Source organism: Chiloscyllium punctatum, chromosome 3, assembly GCF_047496795.1.
Source record: "Chiloscyllium punctatum isolate Juve2018m chromosome 3, sChiPun1.3, whole genome shotgun sequence".
In the NCBI taxonomy this organism is placed as follows: Eukaryota; Metazoa; Chordata; class Chondrichthyes; order Orectolobiformes; family Hemiscylliidae; genus Chiloscyllium; species Chiloscyllium punctatum.
This window is the reverse complement of record NC_092741.1, coordinates 62,495,924-62,515,696: the sequence shown is the minus strand read 5'-3', so window position 1 is coordinate 62,515,696 and position 19,773 is coordinate 62,495,924. Positions and strand designations below refer to the sequence as shown.

General features: G+C 40.8%; 1 protein-coding gene across 1 annotated transcript in view; it reads right to left on the bottom strand.

Moving 5' to 3' along the window:
* Nucleotides 1–19,773, bottom strand: part of LOC140459714 (3',5'-cyclic-AMP phosphodiesterase 7B-like) — a 169,139-nt gene that overhangs the window by 58,133 nt on the left and 91,233 nt on the right. Inside the window, exons 3-4 of the mRNA XM_072554155.1 lie at nt 17,109–17,192; nt 11,304–11,455 (exon numbers count right to left, since the gene is read on the bottom strand). Coding sequence (XP_072410256.1) covers nt 11,304–11,455; nt 17,109–17,192 — 236 coding nt within the window. The remainder of the gene's footprint in view (nt 1–11,303; nt 11,456–17,108; nt 17,193–19,773) is intronic.

The following is a 19,773-nucleotide window of genomic DNA, read 5'->3' as shown; positions in this document are numbered from 1 at the left end:
GGCGCGTGGACCTGACCAGATAGTCACGGAGGGAACGGTCTTTACGGAAAGTGGATGGGGTAGGGAGGGAAATATATCCCTAGTGGTGGGGTCCGTTTGGAAGTGACGGAAATATCTTCGGATGATGTGGTTTTTGCGAAGGTTGGTAGGGTGGAAGGTGAGCACCAGGGTGGTTCTGTCCTTGTTATGGCTGGAGGGGTGGGGTCTGAGGGCGGAGGTGCGGGATGTGGACGAGATGCGTCGGAGGGCATCTTTAAACACATGGGAAGAGAAATTGCGGTCTCTAAGGAAGAAGGCCACCTGATGTGTTCTGTGGTGGAACTGGTCCTCCTGGGAGCTGATACAGTGGAGGCGGAGGAATTGGGAATACGGGATGGCATTTTTGCAGGAGGTAGGGTGGGAAGAGTTGTAATCCAGGTAGCTGTGGGAGTCAGTGGGTTTGTAAAAAATGTCAGTGTCAAGTCGGTCGTCATTAATGGAGATGGAGAGGTCCAGGAAGGGGAGGGAGGTGTCAGAGATGGTCCAGGTGAATTTAAGGTCGGGGTGGAATGTGTTGATTTTCCTGCTCTTATTTCTCGAGTATGTACATCCACATACTGAATCAGAAATTTTTCTTGTACAAGCTTAAATTTCTCTCCATCTAAACCCTTAACACTATGGCAGTCCTAGTCTGTTTGGATAGTTAAAATCCTCTACCATTACCACCCTATTATTCTTACAGATAACTGAAACCTCTTTACAAATTAGTTTCTCAATTTCCTGCTGACTATTGGAGGTCTTTAATACAATCCCAATAACTTCCCTGGATGTATTTCTGGAAATGTCCTCCCTCGGTACAGCTGGAATGCTATCCATTATCAAAAACGCCACTCACCCTCATCAAAGGAAAACTTGCTTCTTGACTCAATACCCTTCTTGTAAAGAATTGTAGTTCAGGAGTTTTGGGAGGATGGCCCCAGGTTTCGGTACTTCGAAGGCTTTGCCTGTGCAACAATATCTAGCCGTTGTGGCCCTGACCTCCATTTCTCTCTCCCCACTGAGACCATCCCTTTCCCACACATGGCATGGAAATGACAGTTGGGATGGAAATGCATTTGACCCTGTTAGGTATTTGACCCTGGAGTCTGTGCATCTATCAGGTTGATCATGTGGTTTGCACCAGTGGTCCCAAAGTAAGATTTTGTATTTTGTTGAATAGCAACAAGAATTAGGAAAAAAAGGCCTTATCTTATAAGAGATTATATAACTCTGAATTGCAGACGGCTCTGGGTGGCCTCATGTGTGAATTACAAAAGGTTAATATGCAGATATATGAAATAACTAGGAAATCTAATAGAATATTGTCATTGAGGTTATGCTTCAGTTACACAGGGAACTGGTCGGTCCACATTTGGAGTGTTATGTAGAATTTTGCTTTCAATTGTATAAAGAAGGGTGGAAATGCATTGGAGCCTGTTCAGAGAAGCTTTACCAAACCAATATCTGAAATGAGAGGGTTGAATTCTGACAAAATATTGAACATGTTATACTTGTGTTTACTGGAGTTCAGAACAGTAAGGCGTGACTTTTTTGAAAGGTATAAATTCTGAGGGGACTTGACATAATAGGTGTGGAGAATATTTTTTGTTTTCTGAGAAAATCTCGAACCAGGGATTGATGTATGGGCACGTGAGTATTTGGAACTCTTCCTGAAAGGGTGGTGGAAGCGCAGTCCTCGAAACTTCTTAAGACAGAGCTAGGTAGATTGTCGTTCAGGATTGAAAGATTATCAGGGTAGGTGGGCATGCATATTTGAGGTTACAATTAGATCAGAAAAATACAGAGGAGGTCAGGTGACGGAAAAGATTGAAATCCAATAAGGAAAATAAAAGGAATAGAACAGTTGTGATTTGGATAATGATAAACTTAGTGGGATAGGAAGGATCAGTGAATTTAATAGTAATAGTATATCAGGAAATAAGATGCATGCAAAGACTGATGTATTAAAAAGTAGATTCTTTATTTGAATTTATGAAGCATTCTTAACAAGAGAGATGAACGAATAGCACAATTAGATAATTGGGTTCAAAGATGTGGTTGCAGGATGACCAAAGTTAAGAGGTATATTTCCATGATATACAATATTTCAAAATGACAGATAAAATGGAAAAGGAGGATGTGAAGTCTGCTAGTAAAGGAAGAGGTGTGAACAGTTGGAAGAAAGAAAATTGTTCAGAAGATTTCAATTTATTATTAGCATGGAACAATTGCCTGAGAACGCTGGTGAAGATAGTTTATAGGTTTCTCTACCATTAGATAGAGCTTGAAGAAGGAAATAATTGGAGACTGTAAAAAAAAGGCAAAATAATAACCAGAAAGAGCTTTAATTTTCAAACAAACTAGGCAGATCTTACTGGAAATAGTAATTTGGAAGGTGAACTTGTAGGATGCTGTTCTGGCAAATTCTGAGATAAATACATTGTGCAACAAGGGAAATGAGGATTATTTTGTAAATTTTGTATCTGTCTTCACAGAAGAAGTCACACATTACAGAAATTCAGAAATAGAAAATAATTCATATTAAAAAGCTTAGTGAAACTTGACAATCTTTAAATTAACCAAATCTCAGGATCTGACCATTATATCCCAGGATGCTACAAGAGAGAGCTATGGAGGTAGTGGATGCACTGGTTGTTATTTTCCAAAATTATGTGGATTCTTGAATGGTTTCAGTGAATTAGAAGTTAATAAATGTAACACATCTAGTCAAGAAAACAGGGAGAGAAGAAATATGTACACTGGTTAGTCATTGGGAAAATGCTGCAGTCTATTAATACGGAAGTCTTCATAATGCACTTCGAAAACCATAGCATGAACAGGCAACATCATTATTATTTTATAAAAGAGACACTGTAATGAACAAATCTATTAGGAAGTTTTAGGATATAATTAATGGGATAAGTAAAGGAGAACCAATAGATGCAGTGTACTTAGATTTCCAAAAGGCTTTCAATAAGGTCCTACACAATAGCTTAATTAACAAGGTAATGGCTCATAGAATTTTATGTAGCAGATTAGCATGGATAGGGGCTTGGTTAATGGACAGAAAGCAGAGACAAGGGATAGATGGGCTTTTTCAAGTTGGCAAGCTATGACTAGTAGATTGTCATGAGGATCGATTAGTACTGGGACCTCAAACTATCATAATCCACGAAAATAACTTTGACAAAGCGAATAATGTAGATTTGCTAACAGTAAAAAATAGATAGGAACGTAAGCTTTGAGAAAGACACAATGAAACTTTAAAAAAAAGTCTGACAGAATTTAACCCTCTCTGCCCCAGAAAGAGGCTGGATGGTGGCGGGTCAAGAATAATTGGCTGGGAAAACACAAGGTGCACAGCTTGTCACTTTTCTTTTTCTCATTAAACCAGGACAGGGAAGATGGAGTCCATTAAGTGGTCACTTAGGGGCCTCATATCACTGTGGTATATCCAGGTGATCTATAGCAGGCTCAGTTGATGGGGAATATCTTTTACCCAACAGAGAGCCTTAACATCACCTAGCAGCTAGGGGTGCCTTTGGTGAAATAAATCTCTCAGCCCTCCACAATGACTCCCCCTCACCCTTCCAATCCACACCAGAGCCTGCATCATCAGCCACAGTGAACTTACTCTACTGCTCCACACCGGTTGCTTTGGTTGTTGCTATAGACCCAGCAGTGACCACTGCTCCCAGTAATACTGCTGGCATCAAACAGTTGCCAGGCCTCTGATTGGTGGGCAACTTGTTTGGCCATGCTCCTCCTCTTTAAAGGCACAGGGCAACGGACCTGACCACCAGGGATATATTTCCTTCCCCATTCCTATCTGCTTTCTGCAAATACCGTTCCCTCCGTGACTACCTGGTCAGGTCCACGACCCAGAACAACCCACCCTCCCCTCCTGGCACCTTCCCCTGCCACCGCAGGAATTGCAAAACCTGTGCCCACACCTCCCTCCTCCCCTCCATTCAAGGCCCCAAAGGAGTGTTCCATATCCATCAAAATTTCACCTTCACATCCACAAATGTCATTTATTGTATCCGTTGCTCCTGATGCAATCTCCTCTACATTGGGGAGACTGGACCCCTTCTCACAGAGCACTTCAGGGAACATCTCTGGGACACCTGCACCAATCAACCCCACCCCATGGCCGAACATTTCAACTCCCCCTCCTACTCTGCCGAGGACATGCAGGTCCTGGGCCTCCTCCACCGCCGCTCCCTCACCAGCCGATGCCTGGAGGAAGAATGCCCCATCTTCCGTCTTGGAACACTTCAACCCCAGGGCATCAATGTAGACTTCACCAGTTTCCTAATTTCCCCTCCCCCCACCTTACCCCAGTTCCAACCTGCCACCTCAGCAACATCCTCTTGACCTGTCCTACCTGCCAATCTTCCTTCCCACCTATCCGCTCCACCCTCCTCTCCGACCTATCACCTTCATCCCCACCTCCATCCCCTTATTGGACTCTTAGCTACCTTCTCCCTAGCCCCACCCCCCACCCATTTAGCTCTCCTCCCTGCAGGCTCCCAGCCTCATTTCTGATGAAGGGCTTTTGCCCGAAATGTCAATTTTCCTGCTCCTCTGATGCTGCCTGACCTGCTGTTCTTTTCTAGCACCACTCTAATCTTGACAGGAATCCTAATATCAATTGGTTAACTGCTTGACTGACATTATATCCAATCAACACTCCCAAAAAGGGTGCTGTAGGCTTGGTACTGCTTGTATAGATTTAGCTGGCTAAGTAAATGAGCCGCAAGATGAAAGATGATGTATAACATGAGGAGGTAGGCGATTACTCACTGTAGCGATGTAAAAGCACATTATTTTTGAAAGGCATGAACTTTTAAATATCAATGTTCAAAGAGATTTGGGCATTATAAGGAACACAGACACTTAGAATATAAATACAACAACCATTAGGATGACAAATTGCATCTTAGTCTTTATTGCAAGAGAACAGGAATCTAAGAACAAGGAAGTCTAGCTACAACTGTACAGGGCTTTCTTAAAATCACATGAGAAAGTTGTACATAGTTTTGGTGTCTACTTCAGCGCAGGACACAGGGGCCTTGGAATAGGGATAGCAAAGTCTCTCTAGATTGGTTCCAGGAATGGGAAGACTGCCCCATAATGACAGACTAATAAATTAGCTCTGTATTCTTTGGATTTTAGGAAAGTAAGATAAGACCTCATTAAAACATACAAGATTCTTAAGAGGCTTTTCAGGTTAGACTCTGAGACATTGTTTCCCCTGGCTCAGGCATCTAGAATGTTGAGGCACAGTACCTGCACCTTCCTAAGCTATAACCATTATCTTTCAGAAAGACAAGGGAACATCTACAGGTTCTACTCCAAGCTGCTCACCAAGCTGATTTCGAAATAAGTTGTTGTTTCTTCTTTGCTGCTTAGTCAAAATCCTATAACCCGTCCCTAACAGCATAGTGGATACACACTACACTAAATGGACTGCAGCAGTTCAAAAAGGCAGTTGATCACCACCTTCTCAAGGGTAACTAGGAATGGGCAATGAATGCTGGTCCAGCCAATGATACCCACATCTCCTGAATGAACAAAAAGAAAAGTCACAGGATAATATGCCACGCATTTAGGACCAAGATGAGTACAAACCTCTTTATTGAGGATGGCTGAGAATCTTTGGAATTCTGTTCACAAGGGTAGGGTAGATGTCCACAGTTGTGTATAATCAATGTTACTATATCACACAGAGGATGGTACGTGTATGGAATGAGCTGCCAGAAGAGGTGGTAGAGGCTGGTACAATTACAACATTTAAAAGACATTTGGATGGGTTAATGAATGGGAAGGGTTCAGAGGGATATGGGCTAAATGCTGGCAAATGGGACTAGATTCATTTAGGATATCTGGTCAGCATGGACAAATTGGACTGAAGGGTCTGCTTCCATGCTCTGTGACTCTATGACATTCACTTAAATATCAGTATACTTCATTCATCGCTTATACCAGTATAAGAACTCAGCTGCCTGCATCCTGTCGCACACTAAGACCTGTTTTCCCAACCTTGTTGATTTTCACTGATGCCTTGGGTTGGATTTTCAATGTGGCATTGGAAACCTGATCCCTGGATGAATTCTAGGTTCCGTCCCCAACGCACAAACTGCATTGCTACTGTAATGTGATTTTTAGATATAAATGATTTAAATGGCCAGGAGACAAGCTTGGCACCTCTAAGTGTCTCCAGGAGGTGGGAGCTGCCTGCCAAGGCAGTGGTGATCCTGTTGGGAAATACCAATGCCTTGCTGACTAGAACAGGCAGCTCCTCAGAAGTCAATAGAGACAGACGGAGTCAGATGACCACTGCTCCCACTGACACTTTGTGGAGGTGCTGGTGTTGGACTGAGGTGGACAAAGTTAAAAGTTAATCACACAACAGGATAGATAGAATTTTGGTCTCTTAGAGACAGAGGTCAACCAGGATTCTAATGAATGGCAGAACAAATTCAAGAGGCCTTATGTTTTTTTCCTGCTAATATTTCTTATGTTTTTATTGTAAATATTCATTGAATGCCAAGGCGAGCAGGTTAAATTCTCAATTGTTGGAGGTGGTCACTGTGTGAGATGACATGAATATTATTTCTCACTTAATTAGACCAAGCTTGAATGTTCCCCAGGTCTTGCAGCACATGACCAAATGAACTGATCACTGTGCAATCATTGTAATTAGCCAATTCTGATCTTGCAATACAGAGAAGGGCTTGGTCAGCTGAAGATATTCAGGCCCACTGGCTTAAGGAATTCCTAAACAAACATTTGAGATTGTGATGGTTGGTCTCCAACACTCATCACCAACTTCCTATGTGCTGGGTATAACTCCAGTGGAACATTTGTTCCCATTCTTGAGCAATTTCAATTTTGCCAGGGCTCCTCCATATCACATTCAGTCAAATGCTGCCTTGATGTCAAGATCAATCATCCTCATGTCACAACTAGAATTCATGTTGTTTGCCTGTTGGTTTCAACCAACACTGTAATGAGGTATGAAACCCAACTGATCATTAGTAAGAGGAGGTTAATAGTGAGTAAATGTCATTTGACAGTTCTGTCAATGACACGTTCATCAGTTGGAAGTAGGGGAATAATTGGATTTGTCCTGATATTTATGGACAGAGACACAAGGATAATGTTCCACTTTGTTAGGTAGATGCCAGAGTTGTAGCTGTAGTGGAACAGATTGGTTAGGGGTGAGGCTAGTTCTGGTGCACAAAGCTTCAGCACTGCAGCAGGCATTTTGCCAGCATTCACAGCCTTTGCTGTATCCACTGTGTTCTACCTGCCTCCTGATATCATTAGAATGGAAGGAAATGCCTGCAGGCTGGCATCTGTGAAGGTGAGGGATTTGAATGACACAGGCCATCAATATTGAAACTTCATTGCCAGGCTGTACAAGCAGAATCAGTGTAGTGTTCTTCTCTAGACCCAGAACATATCCAGTCCAATACCATGGGGACGCATGTGAAAATCATACCACAGCAGCTGACTGAATTTCAATTCAATTGAAAAAAAATCTGGAAATAAAAACTAGACTCCACCACAGTAACTATAAAATTATCATTAAAATTTGGATCCCTAATGCCCTTTAGGAGAAGAAATCTGCCATTACATGGTCTAGCTTACATGTGACTTGAGATGCACAGCAGTCTGGTTGATTATTATCTGCTCTTAAGGGCAATTACAGACGGGTAATAAATGCTGACCTTACCAGTGATACCTATATCCCACAAAGAAATACAAAAGACCTAATACAGTATACACTAATATTATACCTAATACAGCACGTAACAGTTTCAAAGATCTCCTAGCCAGCATTTAAAATAGAATATCTGTCATTTCATTATTAATATTTGTGGGATATTGCTGTGTGCAGATTAGCTGCTGCATTTCTCTACCGTACAACTGTGACTACACTTCAAAAATACTGTACTGTCTATAAGGTCAATAGAAAGGAAAATTATAGAAGATTAACTAAGAGCATCTGAATCAGTATCAACTCATTTTGCATTATCATTCAAGATTAAATATACCCAGTGTGCTTAATGATAACTGATGAACATGATACAAACCCATAAATGCAACAGCATTTTGATTTGGAAGCACAGAATGATGTAGCACAGAAAGACACCATTTGACCCATTGTGCTTGTTCTAGCTCTTCGAGAGAGCTATCCAATTAGCCCCAGTGTCTTGACTTTTAGGCATAATCCTACAATTCAAGTACTTATCCAATTTCCTTTGAAGAACTGTTACTGAATCTGCTTCTTACTTTCCTCAGATAGTATGCTCTATATCATTACAGCTCTATGTGTTAAAAAAGACTAATCTAGCCTTGTTCTTCTGCAACTTACTTAAATTGGAGACTTCTGATCATCAACCCTCCCACCAGTGGAAATAGTTTCTCATTTAATCCATCAAAACCATTCTTGACTTTCAATGCGTCAAATAATTGTCACCTTAAAATCTTCTAGAAAATGAATTTATAATTTATCTATTTCTACAGGACCTCTAAATTATGCTAGATTTTAGACAACTTTTCACTCCTTTTTACAGAACTACAGTCAATTCTTTCAACTCATATGAAGATTGGTTAAACAGTTTTGTGGCACAAGAAAATACAGTGGAACCTTATTTGTATGAACTTCATATTTTTGACCAGTGTTTATTGCTATCCCTAGTTACACTTGAGAAGGTGGTGGTGAGCTACTTTCTTGAACGGCTGCAGTCTAGATAGATGCACAAAGACATTTAGGAAGGGAGTTTCAAGAATTAGGCCCAACAATATTAAAGGAACAGCATTATATTTCCAAATCAGGATGGCGAGGGGCTTGGAGGGGATCTTGCAAGTCTTAGTGTTCCATGTACTTGTTGCCCCTGTTGTTTCAGATGGCAGTGGTTGTAGGTTTTAAAGGTGCTGTCTAAGAAACCTTGGTGAATTTCGGCAGTGGGTCTTATGGATGGTACACAGTGCTGCTACCGTGCATCGGAGGAGAAACACTGAATGTTTGTGCTTTGTAGTTGGAGTGCCAGTCAAGCAGGTTGATTTGGCAATGTCAAGTGTTATTAGAGCTGCACATGGGAGAGATTTCATCACAATGCTGACTTGTGCCTTGTGGATAGTAGACAGGTTTTGTGGAGTCTGGTAGTGAGTTACTCACTGCAAACTTCCTGGCCTCTGACCAGCTCTTGAAGTCACTGAATTGATATGGCTAGTCCAGTTCGGTTTCTGATCGATCCACAGAATTTTGATTGTTTGTATTCAGTGATGTTTATGCCATTGAATGTCAAGAAATTATAGTTAAGTTCTCTATTATAGAGTCATAGAGATGTACAGCATGGAAACAGACCCTCCGGTCCAACCGGTCCATGCCGATCAGATATCCCAACCCAATCTAGTCCCACCTTCCAGCACCTGGCCCATATCCCTCCAAACCCTTCCTATTCATATACCCATCCAAATGCCTCTTAAATGTTGCAATTGTACCAGCCTCCACTACTTCCCCGGCAGCTCATTCCGTACACGTACCACCCTCTGCGTGAAAAAAGTTGCCCCTTACGTCTCTTTTATATCTTTCCCCTCTCACCCTAAACCTATGCCCTCTAGTTCTGGACTCCCTGACCCCAGGGAAAAGTCTTTGTCTACCTATCCATGCCCCTCATAATTTTGTAAACCTCTACAACGTCACCCCTCAGCCTCCAACGCTCCAGGGAAAACAGCCCCAACCTGTTCAACTTCTCCCTATAGCTCAAATCCTCCAACCCTGGCAACATCCTTGTAAATCTTTTCTGAACCTTTTCAAGTTTCACAACATCTTTCCGATAGGAAGGAGACCAGAATTGCATGCAATATTCCGACAGTGGTCTAACCAATGTCCTGTACAGCCACAACATGACCTCCCGACTCCTGTACTCAATACTCTGACCAGTAAAGGAAAGCATACCAAACGCCTTCTTCACTATCCTATCTATCTGTGACTCCACTTTCAAGGAGCTATGAACCTGCACTCCAAGGTCTCTTTATTCAGCAACACTCCCTAGGACCTTACCATTTAGTGTATAAGTCCTGCTAAGATTTGCTTTCCCAAAATGCAGCACCTCGCATTTATCTGAATTAAACTCCATCTGCCACTTCTCAGCCCATTGGTCCATCTGGTCCAGATCCTGTTGTAATCTGAGGTAACTCTCTTTGCTGTCCACTACACTTCCAATTTTGGTGTCATCTGCAAACGTACTAACTGTACCTCTTATGCTCGCATCCAAATCATTTATGTAAATGACAAAAAGTAGAGGACCCAGCACCGATCCTTGTGGCACTCCACTGGTCACAGACCTCCAGTCTGAAAAACAACCCTCCACCACCACCCTCTGTCTTCTACCTTTGAGCCAGTTCTGTATCCAAATGGCTAGTTCTCCCTGTATTCAATGAGATCTAACCTTGATGACACTTTCAGTCATTTCACTGATGATAGAGTGTAAACTAATCAGGCAATAATTGGCCAGGCTGGATTTGTCCTGCTTTTTGTGCACAGAACAAATCTGACCAATTTAACACAATTTTGGGTGGATGTCAGTGTTGTACCTATGCTGGAACAGCTTGGCTAAGTACACAGCAAGTTCTAGACCATAATGTTGTCAAGGCCCATAGCCTTTGCATTATCCAGTGCCTCCATCTGTTTCTTGATATCATGTAGACTGAATTGAATTGGCTGAACACTGGCATCTGTGATGCTGGGGACGACATGTCCCAGAATACTAAGTGGGTCTCTGGATTACTGGTCTAGCATCAACACTACTGCACCATTATCTCCCTGTATTTTGATCCCAATAAAAGCTCCACTGCAGGCAAAGGAACACTGAAAACTAAGCCTCCTTTTTGGAGTGGAAGTACTACAATGTTGCTAATTAGGCTGTAATATCAGGTTTGATTTCACTATTTCTGACAACCACGCTGTGAATCTGACCACAGTGAGAAAAGACAAGATGGCACAGAAGTCACACATGGGTTGTGCGTACAGTTTCAAAGCCACAAAATGTAAAAGGGGGTGGGGGCGGCAGGTTTGGAGCTAAAACTCACAACTTTCTCACTCAAAGGAGAGATCCATTAATAAACCAAGAAATGCTATCAGATTAAAGTGGCAGTCCTTTATCTATCTCAAACCAAATTCTAAAATTGGTTTCAGAAATTCCTAAGTTCTAGTTCCAGTTTCAACGAACGATGATTAAAATCATAATAATTCAAATCTCACTTACTCTGGCTTGTCCGAGGTAGTCCTCATCCAACAAATGCAGACATGTCTGTGGTACAATACCACGTAGCAGTCGAGAAGCGTGGAAATACCTCTGAAAGCTCAAAAGTCTTTTCACCCTTTTCTTTGTGCCAATTTCACCTGAATGGGAAGTTGCTAAACAAAGTTGGAGAAAACAAAATAAAGTATAGAAATAATTGGACCAATTTGAATCAAAATGTACCCTGTATGTTTGGTAGATTATCAAATCTAAAGCAGTCATTGAATAGGTTATTCTCCCACTCGCAAACAATTATAAAATCGCTATTAAAAACAGTGCTATTCTAGTTAAGTTATAGTAGATGTATCTGTTTATATTTTTCATGGTGATGCTTACAATAAGTTTTAGAATTAAATGAGGGGCATGGCACCATGCAATACATATTATAATGTACAGTAAAGTTTGCTTAACATGTTCAATGCCTTTAGATCTACACAGTACAATTATTGTGAATGGAAACATGTTAAAAAGAGTTAATTAGGGCTAATTCCCTGTTTATTTAAAGGTTGGAGGTCCTAGCTTGTCTTAGGTGATTGTGCAAAATGGACAGTAATGTATCAGTAGCACTTTTGATACATAACTTTCCTTATCATTGGTTTCGACTCCAGACTGACAGCGCTTGTAAATCCTCATTGGCAGAGAGACCAAGTCACAGCAAGAAGAAACCAGCAGCAAATGATTCACTTTATCTTTCTTAAAAAAATGTAACTAGTTCATTCAAGCAGTCTGTGCCTGTTCAGTCGTGATTTGTTCAGATGTTATTGATAATTTATCAGAATGCTGTTTGACTCAATGAGGCACATTCACATGCAACAATGAGGTGCAGCAGCTGTACACATAGACTTCAGTTGGTTCTCAAAGCTGACCAACAGCACGCCACATGTTGAATTGATATGATTTTCAGTCTCTTCCATTTAAGTGTCCAATAAAAATTGAGTGTTCCACTTTTTTTTCTGTTTTTTCCTCTTTGTTAACGATGAATTACAATCTAGGCTTTTCAATTTTTAAATAATAGTCAATAACAAATGCTACTTTCTAACAAGTAAGTGGAACGAAATGAAGGGAATGAAGGAAAAAAAGCATTGGGCAGAATCTGATAAGATACTGAATGACATGGGCTATAGCAGGAAATGTGGCAGAATCATGTGAGAGGCCCAGTGAGGCCTACCTTGACATTGGGAACAACTTGCTGTGTCTTTTAACTAGATTCTGCGTGGTGGGATGAGATCCTCACTAGAAAGCAGTCAGTTGCTTTTTAAGACTTGGGTGGCAACCTCGGACCAGGTTTGCATGGTCTGTTGTCCAGGGTTCCATTGCCAGTCCTGATGGAAGTGGATGCCCCACCGCAGCACCAACCAACCAGTAGGAGCTCTGGGTGCCAGTCTGCAAAGTGGGTGCACCAAATTTCCTTTGTTTGCCATGTTCGGCGCAAATGTCAGGAATTGTAAAGGGTAGCTCCAGACTAATCGTGCTTTGTCGGGTCCACCATGGACCTTGCTGACACCGGCAGCAAGGATGCTGGTCAGTTTCGGGCAGTGGTGAGTTAGTTTGGTAGCAATGATTGGGTAGAACCGGGCTAGAATTGGATGAGAGGGTGCTATATGAGTCGGATAGGTCTCTACTAAGGCATGTTTGGTAAAATGCAGCGAGAAACTAGATCTGACAGACAGAAACCCTCCATGAAACTTGACACAACGGCCCTGAGCAAAAATAAGTAAGATTCAGCCCACTAGTTCTGAAAGTGAAAAGATCAAACTAACAGAATCCCTGGTATCACATCCCATCACAAACATGCATTGTTTATGAGCTGAAGTGAAAGACAAACATAGCTCCTACGAATCTTAGAAATGGGAATATTTGGAGACGTTTTCAAGCTATTAAAAAAATGTACAGCACTTTGGACCAAAACATCTTTTCAGCTCAGTTATACTTAGATTTTCCTGTAATAGACAGGGTTAGAGTACATTTTGTCGGGAACTTATCCATTTTAAGAAAACACCTCTTTCCTCTCAACTGTTTCCTCACCCCCAAATTTGACGCTTTTGTCTCAAATAATACTCTCTCCCACCTTGGCTGTTCTCCCTGGTAGAGTCCTCATGTCTGTACTCTTCAGTCCAAAGTATAAGGACCTATTGGTTTCATCAGTCTTAGAAACACATCTGCTGGACCACAGAAACGCTATCAGTCTTTCACATCCTATGGTGGAATTTGAATGTATGTTTCTAGACCATGAGTCCAAGTCTCTAGATTACTAGCTATATGTTGCTCTATAAGCTATATACCTGCCTGTCTCCACTGTTCTTTAATACTGCTATACCTGAGAAGGCTTAAAATGACTCATTGTTCTTCTACCTCCTCTTCCCAAATCCTAAAGCATCATTGGAGTTTAGAAGACTAACTGGTGATCTTATTTGAATTTTTAGGATTCTAAGATTCTGAGATGAATTAAGAGGGTAGAGACTGGGAGGCTGATTCCCCTTCATGAGGGAACCTAGAACTAAGGTCACGGTTTAAATTAAGGTTCATTCCATTTAAGATGGAGATGGGGAAGAATTTCTTCTCTCAGAGCATAGTCAGTGTCTAACATTCTGCTGGTCAGAGAGTAGCAGAGGCTGGATTCTTGAATAAATTCAAGGCTGAGTTAGACAGATTTCTGACAGGAAAGGGGTTAAGGGTTATGGAGGACAAGAAGTGGATCGCAGGCCACGATCAGATCTTACTGAATGGCACAGCAAGCCCATGGAGCTGAATGGCATTCTCCTGTTATTTCTTATGATTTTATGATCATGGAGGTTTCTTCTTTCTACTGTGTACCATCCCCTAAAGCCTCTGTCTTTTCACGGTTGCACCCTCATCTCCAATGTCAAAGAGGGGTGCTCAAGAATAGAGTTTGAGAGTAATAGAAGTTTTACAGCATGCAGATAATACATTTGGTCCATTATGTATGTGGTGGTCGTCAATTCTAATCCCATTTTCCAGCATCTGGTGCATAGCCTTTTGTGCTTTGGCACTTCAAATACTTATTTACATTTCTTTAAAAATGCCTTGAGGTCTCCTGCCTCTACCACCCCCTTAGGAAGTGGATTCCAGATACTCATAAATCTCTGGGTAAAAATAATACTCCTTAAATCCCCTCTCAAACTTAACTTAAAACTGTGCCCCATGGTTACTGACCCCTCTATTCAGGCAGAAGTTTCTCTCAATCTATCCTTGTCTATCCCCTAAAACTTTGTACACCTTAATCACATACCCCCACCCCCACCCCATTGCCTTCTTTATTCTAAGGAAAACAACTTCAGCCTATTTAGTCTCTCTTGTTAACTGAATTGGTTCCATCCAGGCAACATCCTGGTGAATCTCCTCTGCGCCGTCTCTAGGTCAGTCACATCCTCCCTATAGTGTGGCAATCAGAACCTGCACACAATATTTCAGCTGCTGTCCAACTAACGGTATACAGAGCTCCATCATAACCTCCTTGTTCTTGTATTCTATGTCTTGCCTAATGAAGGGAAGTATCTCACATGCTTTCTTAACGACTTTATCTGCCTGTCTTCCTTCTATTCCCTTATCCAATCCTGTATTTTCTGAACATTCTAATTAAGATTGAAACCGAACAATCAGCTACCTCTGTTGCGTCTCTCTTCCACAAGCCTACTGTTTAAACTTCCAAAGTGTCCCTATAGCACACAGAATGTAGTGGTTCAAGGAGGGAGCTCACCACCTCCTTTTCCAGGCCAATTAGGGATGGACAATAAATCCTGGCCCAGCCAGTAATGCCCACATCCCATGAATGAATAAAAAAAAGTTCTAATTGTTTGCATTGTGAGAAAACTTCAAACATCACACCATGTGGAGAAGCATTGGATCATTCTAATATTCCATAGTTAACTGCACATGTGGTGTGCTCCAGAGGTTACTGTCAGATTCACAGGAGTAATGATAATGAAGACTAACGGTATTACTGTCATTACCACCATAACGTTTACACTCACTTGAGTGTGCAATTTTTCTTTTTTTCTCACATATGTCTTTATACTCAGTTACTGGAACTAGCTGAATTCAAGAACATATTAAATAAAAATAGTCATCATTTTGAACCTGCTTACTTTAGACGTTTATTCTTGTTTTCAACAATCTACTATGATATAATCTCCCTGACATTACTTTTTAATGAAAGCATAAATGGCAAACTTTTCAGATTTTGACAAACGTCTTCCATGTGGTACAGTAAAAGTTTAAATACATATTATTATTTTAGAATTTCACAATCTGTGATGTGCAAAAGGAATTCCTCATCTTGTGGCTTTTTGATAGATAGCTAATATTTTATGGTGGAATGAAAATTAATTATTAAATATAACAACATTACATGCAAAGAGATAAAAATGGCTAATTACAAAGCAAAGAACTCCTTGTTATTAAAAATGCTTGCTCAGCGCTGTCTAAATAAGATATTGCAAACTTGCATTTAAGCAACCTAAAATAAAGTCTTTCATATGTCAAGTGTACCAGCAATTTAATAAAGTCAATGTGTGTGTTTCATTCTCTTTGAAGGTTTCCTATTTGAAGCTTATACTACATAAAGCCGGAAGCAGGTGCTGCAACGCTGTGTGCATATGAATGCTACAAAGTCAGTATAGGAAATGGACTTTAATCATTTGAGCATTTTAATTTTGTACTTTTGCCAATAGCAGAGATTATTTAACATGTACGTTTTCCAAGAGATTTGCTAAGCTCTAGAATTATGCTTCAAAGCATGCAAGCCAAGATTTGCATATGGTTGAAAAGGATTAGAGTATGCTAGTTGTCACTGATTACTATTACTGAGTTTATTTGTAGGATGTCACTGCCAGAGCCTACATTACTACATACGTCACTTTGCTGGAAAGTAGACCAATAATATTCTTGCATTTTTGTTAATCATTCACAATGTCAGAGTGTGTTTCTTTTTAAAAACAGGATGTGTTCAATACACTATTGATTTAATCAAGTATCGTACAATAGTATTGAAGTAGCTTAAGTAACTATTATTAGCTGTAAAGTGTAGGCAGCATTAACATGGATCAGGGATGAAGCTTTAGATGGTGAAACTTGTCAGAAGTTCCCCATTAGTTTTCCATAGATGGACTTGATGATTGACATCAGCCTGCTCTTGCTTATACAATCCAAGTTTTAATGAACTAACCTGCTCCTTTCTCCCTCTCCCTCCCCAAAATTTTTTTAAAAAGTGACTGGATTCTCTATTAGCTTGGCTTTCGGAAGTTTACTAGATGAACTACAAGATGGCCAATCCGAATTTTAGTTAGCAATGGCATCCCGTGTGACAAAGTGCAGTCAATCTTTTAACTAACATACTTCTCTTCAAGAGAAAATCCCCAGCTGCTGAGGTAATAAACGTTAACCTATGAGTAATTTGGAAGATGTGAGGCATATCATAACTACAGTATTAGCTCACAAGCCAGAGGCTTTCTTTCAGAACAGTTGCCATTTATATTTCATATATGGGAGTCAGTCACTTATTTAAGCTTATATTTGAAGTGCCCATGACAGAATTGAACGCATGTGGTCAATTACTGCAGCCAGTTTCTGATGCTGATTCAGTTTGGCTTCAAAAGGGGAATCTATGTTGAATTTCACTTTTATTTTACTGCAAATTCACAAGGCAGTATCCACTTCCAGGAATTCAGTAAAAGCAGCAGTCTCTGCAATGTGAATAAAAAGCTCCAGGCTCTGTAAGGTTTTTGTCTCAATTATTTTGTTGGTACTTACTATTCAGAAGGCGAAAATCAATGACTGGGTATGATCCTCGGCGCTCAGAGAGAAGCCCTGCTTGCCCTCTCACTCGTGCATTTCCTGTGAAAACAGATTCAAAAGAGCTATTAGAAGTAGTTTTATTACTGTTCAGTGTTAATATTCTATGGCGCTATCACAGTCTCTTTAAATTTCACATCACATCTTTAAAATCTTCACCTGTTGTCGACATAATTGGGTAAATATTACATGTTTTGATGGTAATGGAAATTTTGAACATGATATCTACAAAACAAAAGTAGGTTTGAGTGTAATTCAATAAATAAAATGATAGTATGCATTATCAATACTGTCAGACATCATTTAAGGTTTTCTTAAAGATCCAGGCTTCAGTTTTCTTTAGACTAACAAATCAATAGAAACACAATGGGTAGATATTTCTGCCCACTGCCTGCATTTGCTTTCAAGCTTCAGCTAACGTGTGTGCACAAGTGCAGACACCCAACAGAAGATCCATTGTGACTGGTTGCTGATGCGCTGAGGAAGGTGGAAGTGACAGAGGTGAAGCAGGATTCAATAACCCAGGAGACTAGAAATGTTGGGCTGGGGTCCATTTTAGTGTGTTGGGTCCAGTAGATAGAAGGGGTTGTCAGATCTGGGAGGAGTGGGGAGAAGGCATCTGGCTACTGGGGTGGGAGTACGGGTGTGGATTTGAAGATTGCTGGTTTCAGATGGTGGGGAATAGAATATGAGTTCAGAACAGGGTCTGGACAGGTTGTCATGGCTCTGAGAGTGTAGGAGCTGGGGTGGTTGAAGGGGGTGAGTCAGTTTAATTATTACTCAGGAGTCATAGTGAGTTTTCAATCTCCTAAGCTTTCCTGGGTAACTATTGAGCTTAACTGATTTAGAACCCTCTGAAGTTTCCAACACTATTGGAGGGCTCCAAACGCAGGGGAATTTTCCACGGTAAGTTTTAATTACTCAGGTTATTTCCATCACGTCAGTTTGTGTCGGGGATGGTCCTGATGTTCAACTCCATTCTGCACTGTTTCAACAATTCAACAATTGGAGTACCTGGCCAACTAATTCAGCTACTTGGGTAGACAAGAGCTTTGCTTGATGCCTAACCTTTTGAGCATTTCCAATATTTTCAAGATTTAGTCTGATTTATCTTACTGGCCCTATGACCAACTGTAGAATTCAAATGAAAATCAGAAACTGCAGTGGGAGGACCTGTGTTTTGAAGGGAGGTTCTTGATTTTCGATAAGGAAACACTGCCCCAGATTCCAGCTGACGTTTCCAGCTGTAACTGCTGTTCTGTCTTCCCTTTCCTAGGTCTTTGCTGATTGGTCTTTTTTCTTTTCGTCTGATATTTACCAACCTGCTACAGCTGGATCCCTCTGCCAAAGTCAAGTTTCTGACATATACCACGAACATTTGAGAGATGCATGAGGCAGCATATTGTAAAATGGCCCCAGGATCTGTTGAGGTACCAGAATTGGAACGTTGATATGTTGAAGGTATACTGAACAATAGCTCAGATTGTTGAATGCACCCAATTATATAGTTCCATTTTGCCTAGGCTTCCAGCAAATTGCAATATGTTATTAGCTATACCTGGAAAGTATCCATCATCTCCAAGTCAATCATTCAGTAAGTCCATCCTGGAACATGACAGCCAAGCTTGACTGCCTCAGCACGTACCTGATCCAGTTGCTTCTCATGTATCTAGCATGTGGTGAAATATAATTCCGCTACTACAAATAGCATTCAGCACCTCACAAATGCCCAGTTTTGAGTTGTGGATCTGTACTTAATCTATTCTACTTAGCACAGAGGAAGCACAAAATGAACTGATGTATATCTTCATCACAATCTACTCAAGGACTGTGCAATGGTCACTCTGCCAATGTTGACCTGTATGTCCACAACAGGTAGATTAGAAGGAACAAGGTCAGGTCTGTTCTTCCCTTTTGTGCTGTCACCACCAAGTGCAGTCAGGTAGCTATGCCCTACAGATATCCGCTTGGGTGGCTGTACTAATCCACTCTTGGTGATGGATTCAATTCTCTCTCGCCAAATGTATTCTAATATCTTGAAGGTATCAGTTAAGTGAATTGTGCATATTGTAAAGATGTGGATGGCTTTATCATTTGTTATATTGGCTAGATTACCTAATACTATGATGAAAACTAGGATATAGGTGTACAGAACCTAGTCGTGAATAATGGACAGTAAAATCACACCCATTTTACAGGAAATAGATTGAATTTCTCACAAACACTGAGGTTTCGACTGGAATACAACTGTAAATTACATAGTTACGGCATAAATGGGCATAACATTTTTTTCACTGGTGCACTGCCTTAGCTATTCGTCTACTCTGACAAATTCATGGTTAAACGTACTGAGGTACACTTCTTTCAACACTTAACACTTAAAAAAAGTTCTCCTGGTTTATTAAGGATTCAGCCAAATGAATTGTACCAGTGGAAATGGACATGTAGTGCCAGAGGAAAGTTAAAAAAAAGACTTAAATAAAAGAAGGCACACTATTAGTCAGAAAAGCCACTCTCGGGCCAGAGATGAGCCTGTCTCTGATTATCAGTGTAGCAATGATGACCATATGTTGGCATCAACGAAAAGTCAGAAGGAATTTAGATTAAGGGTAGCTTAAGTATT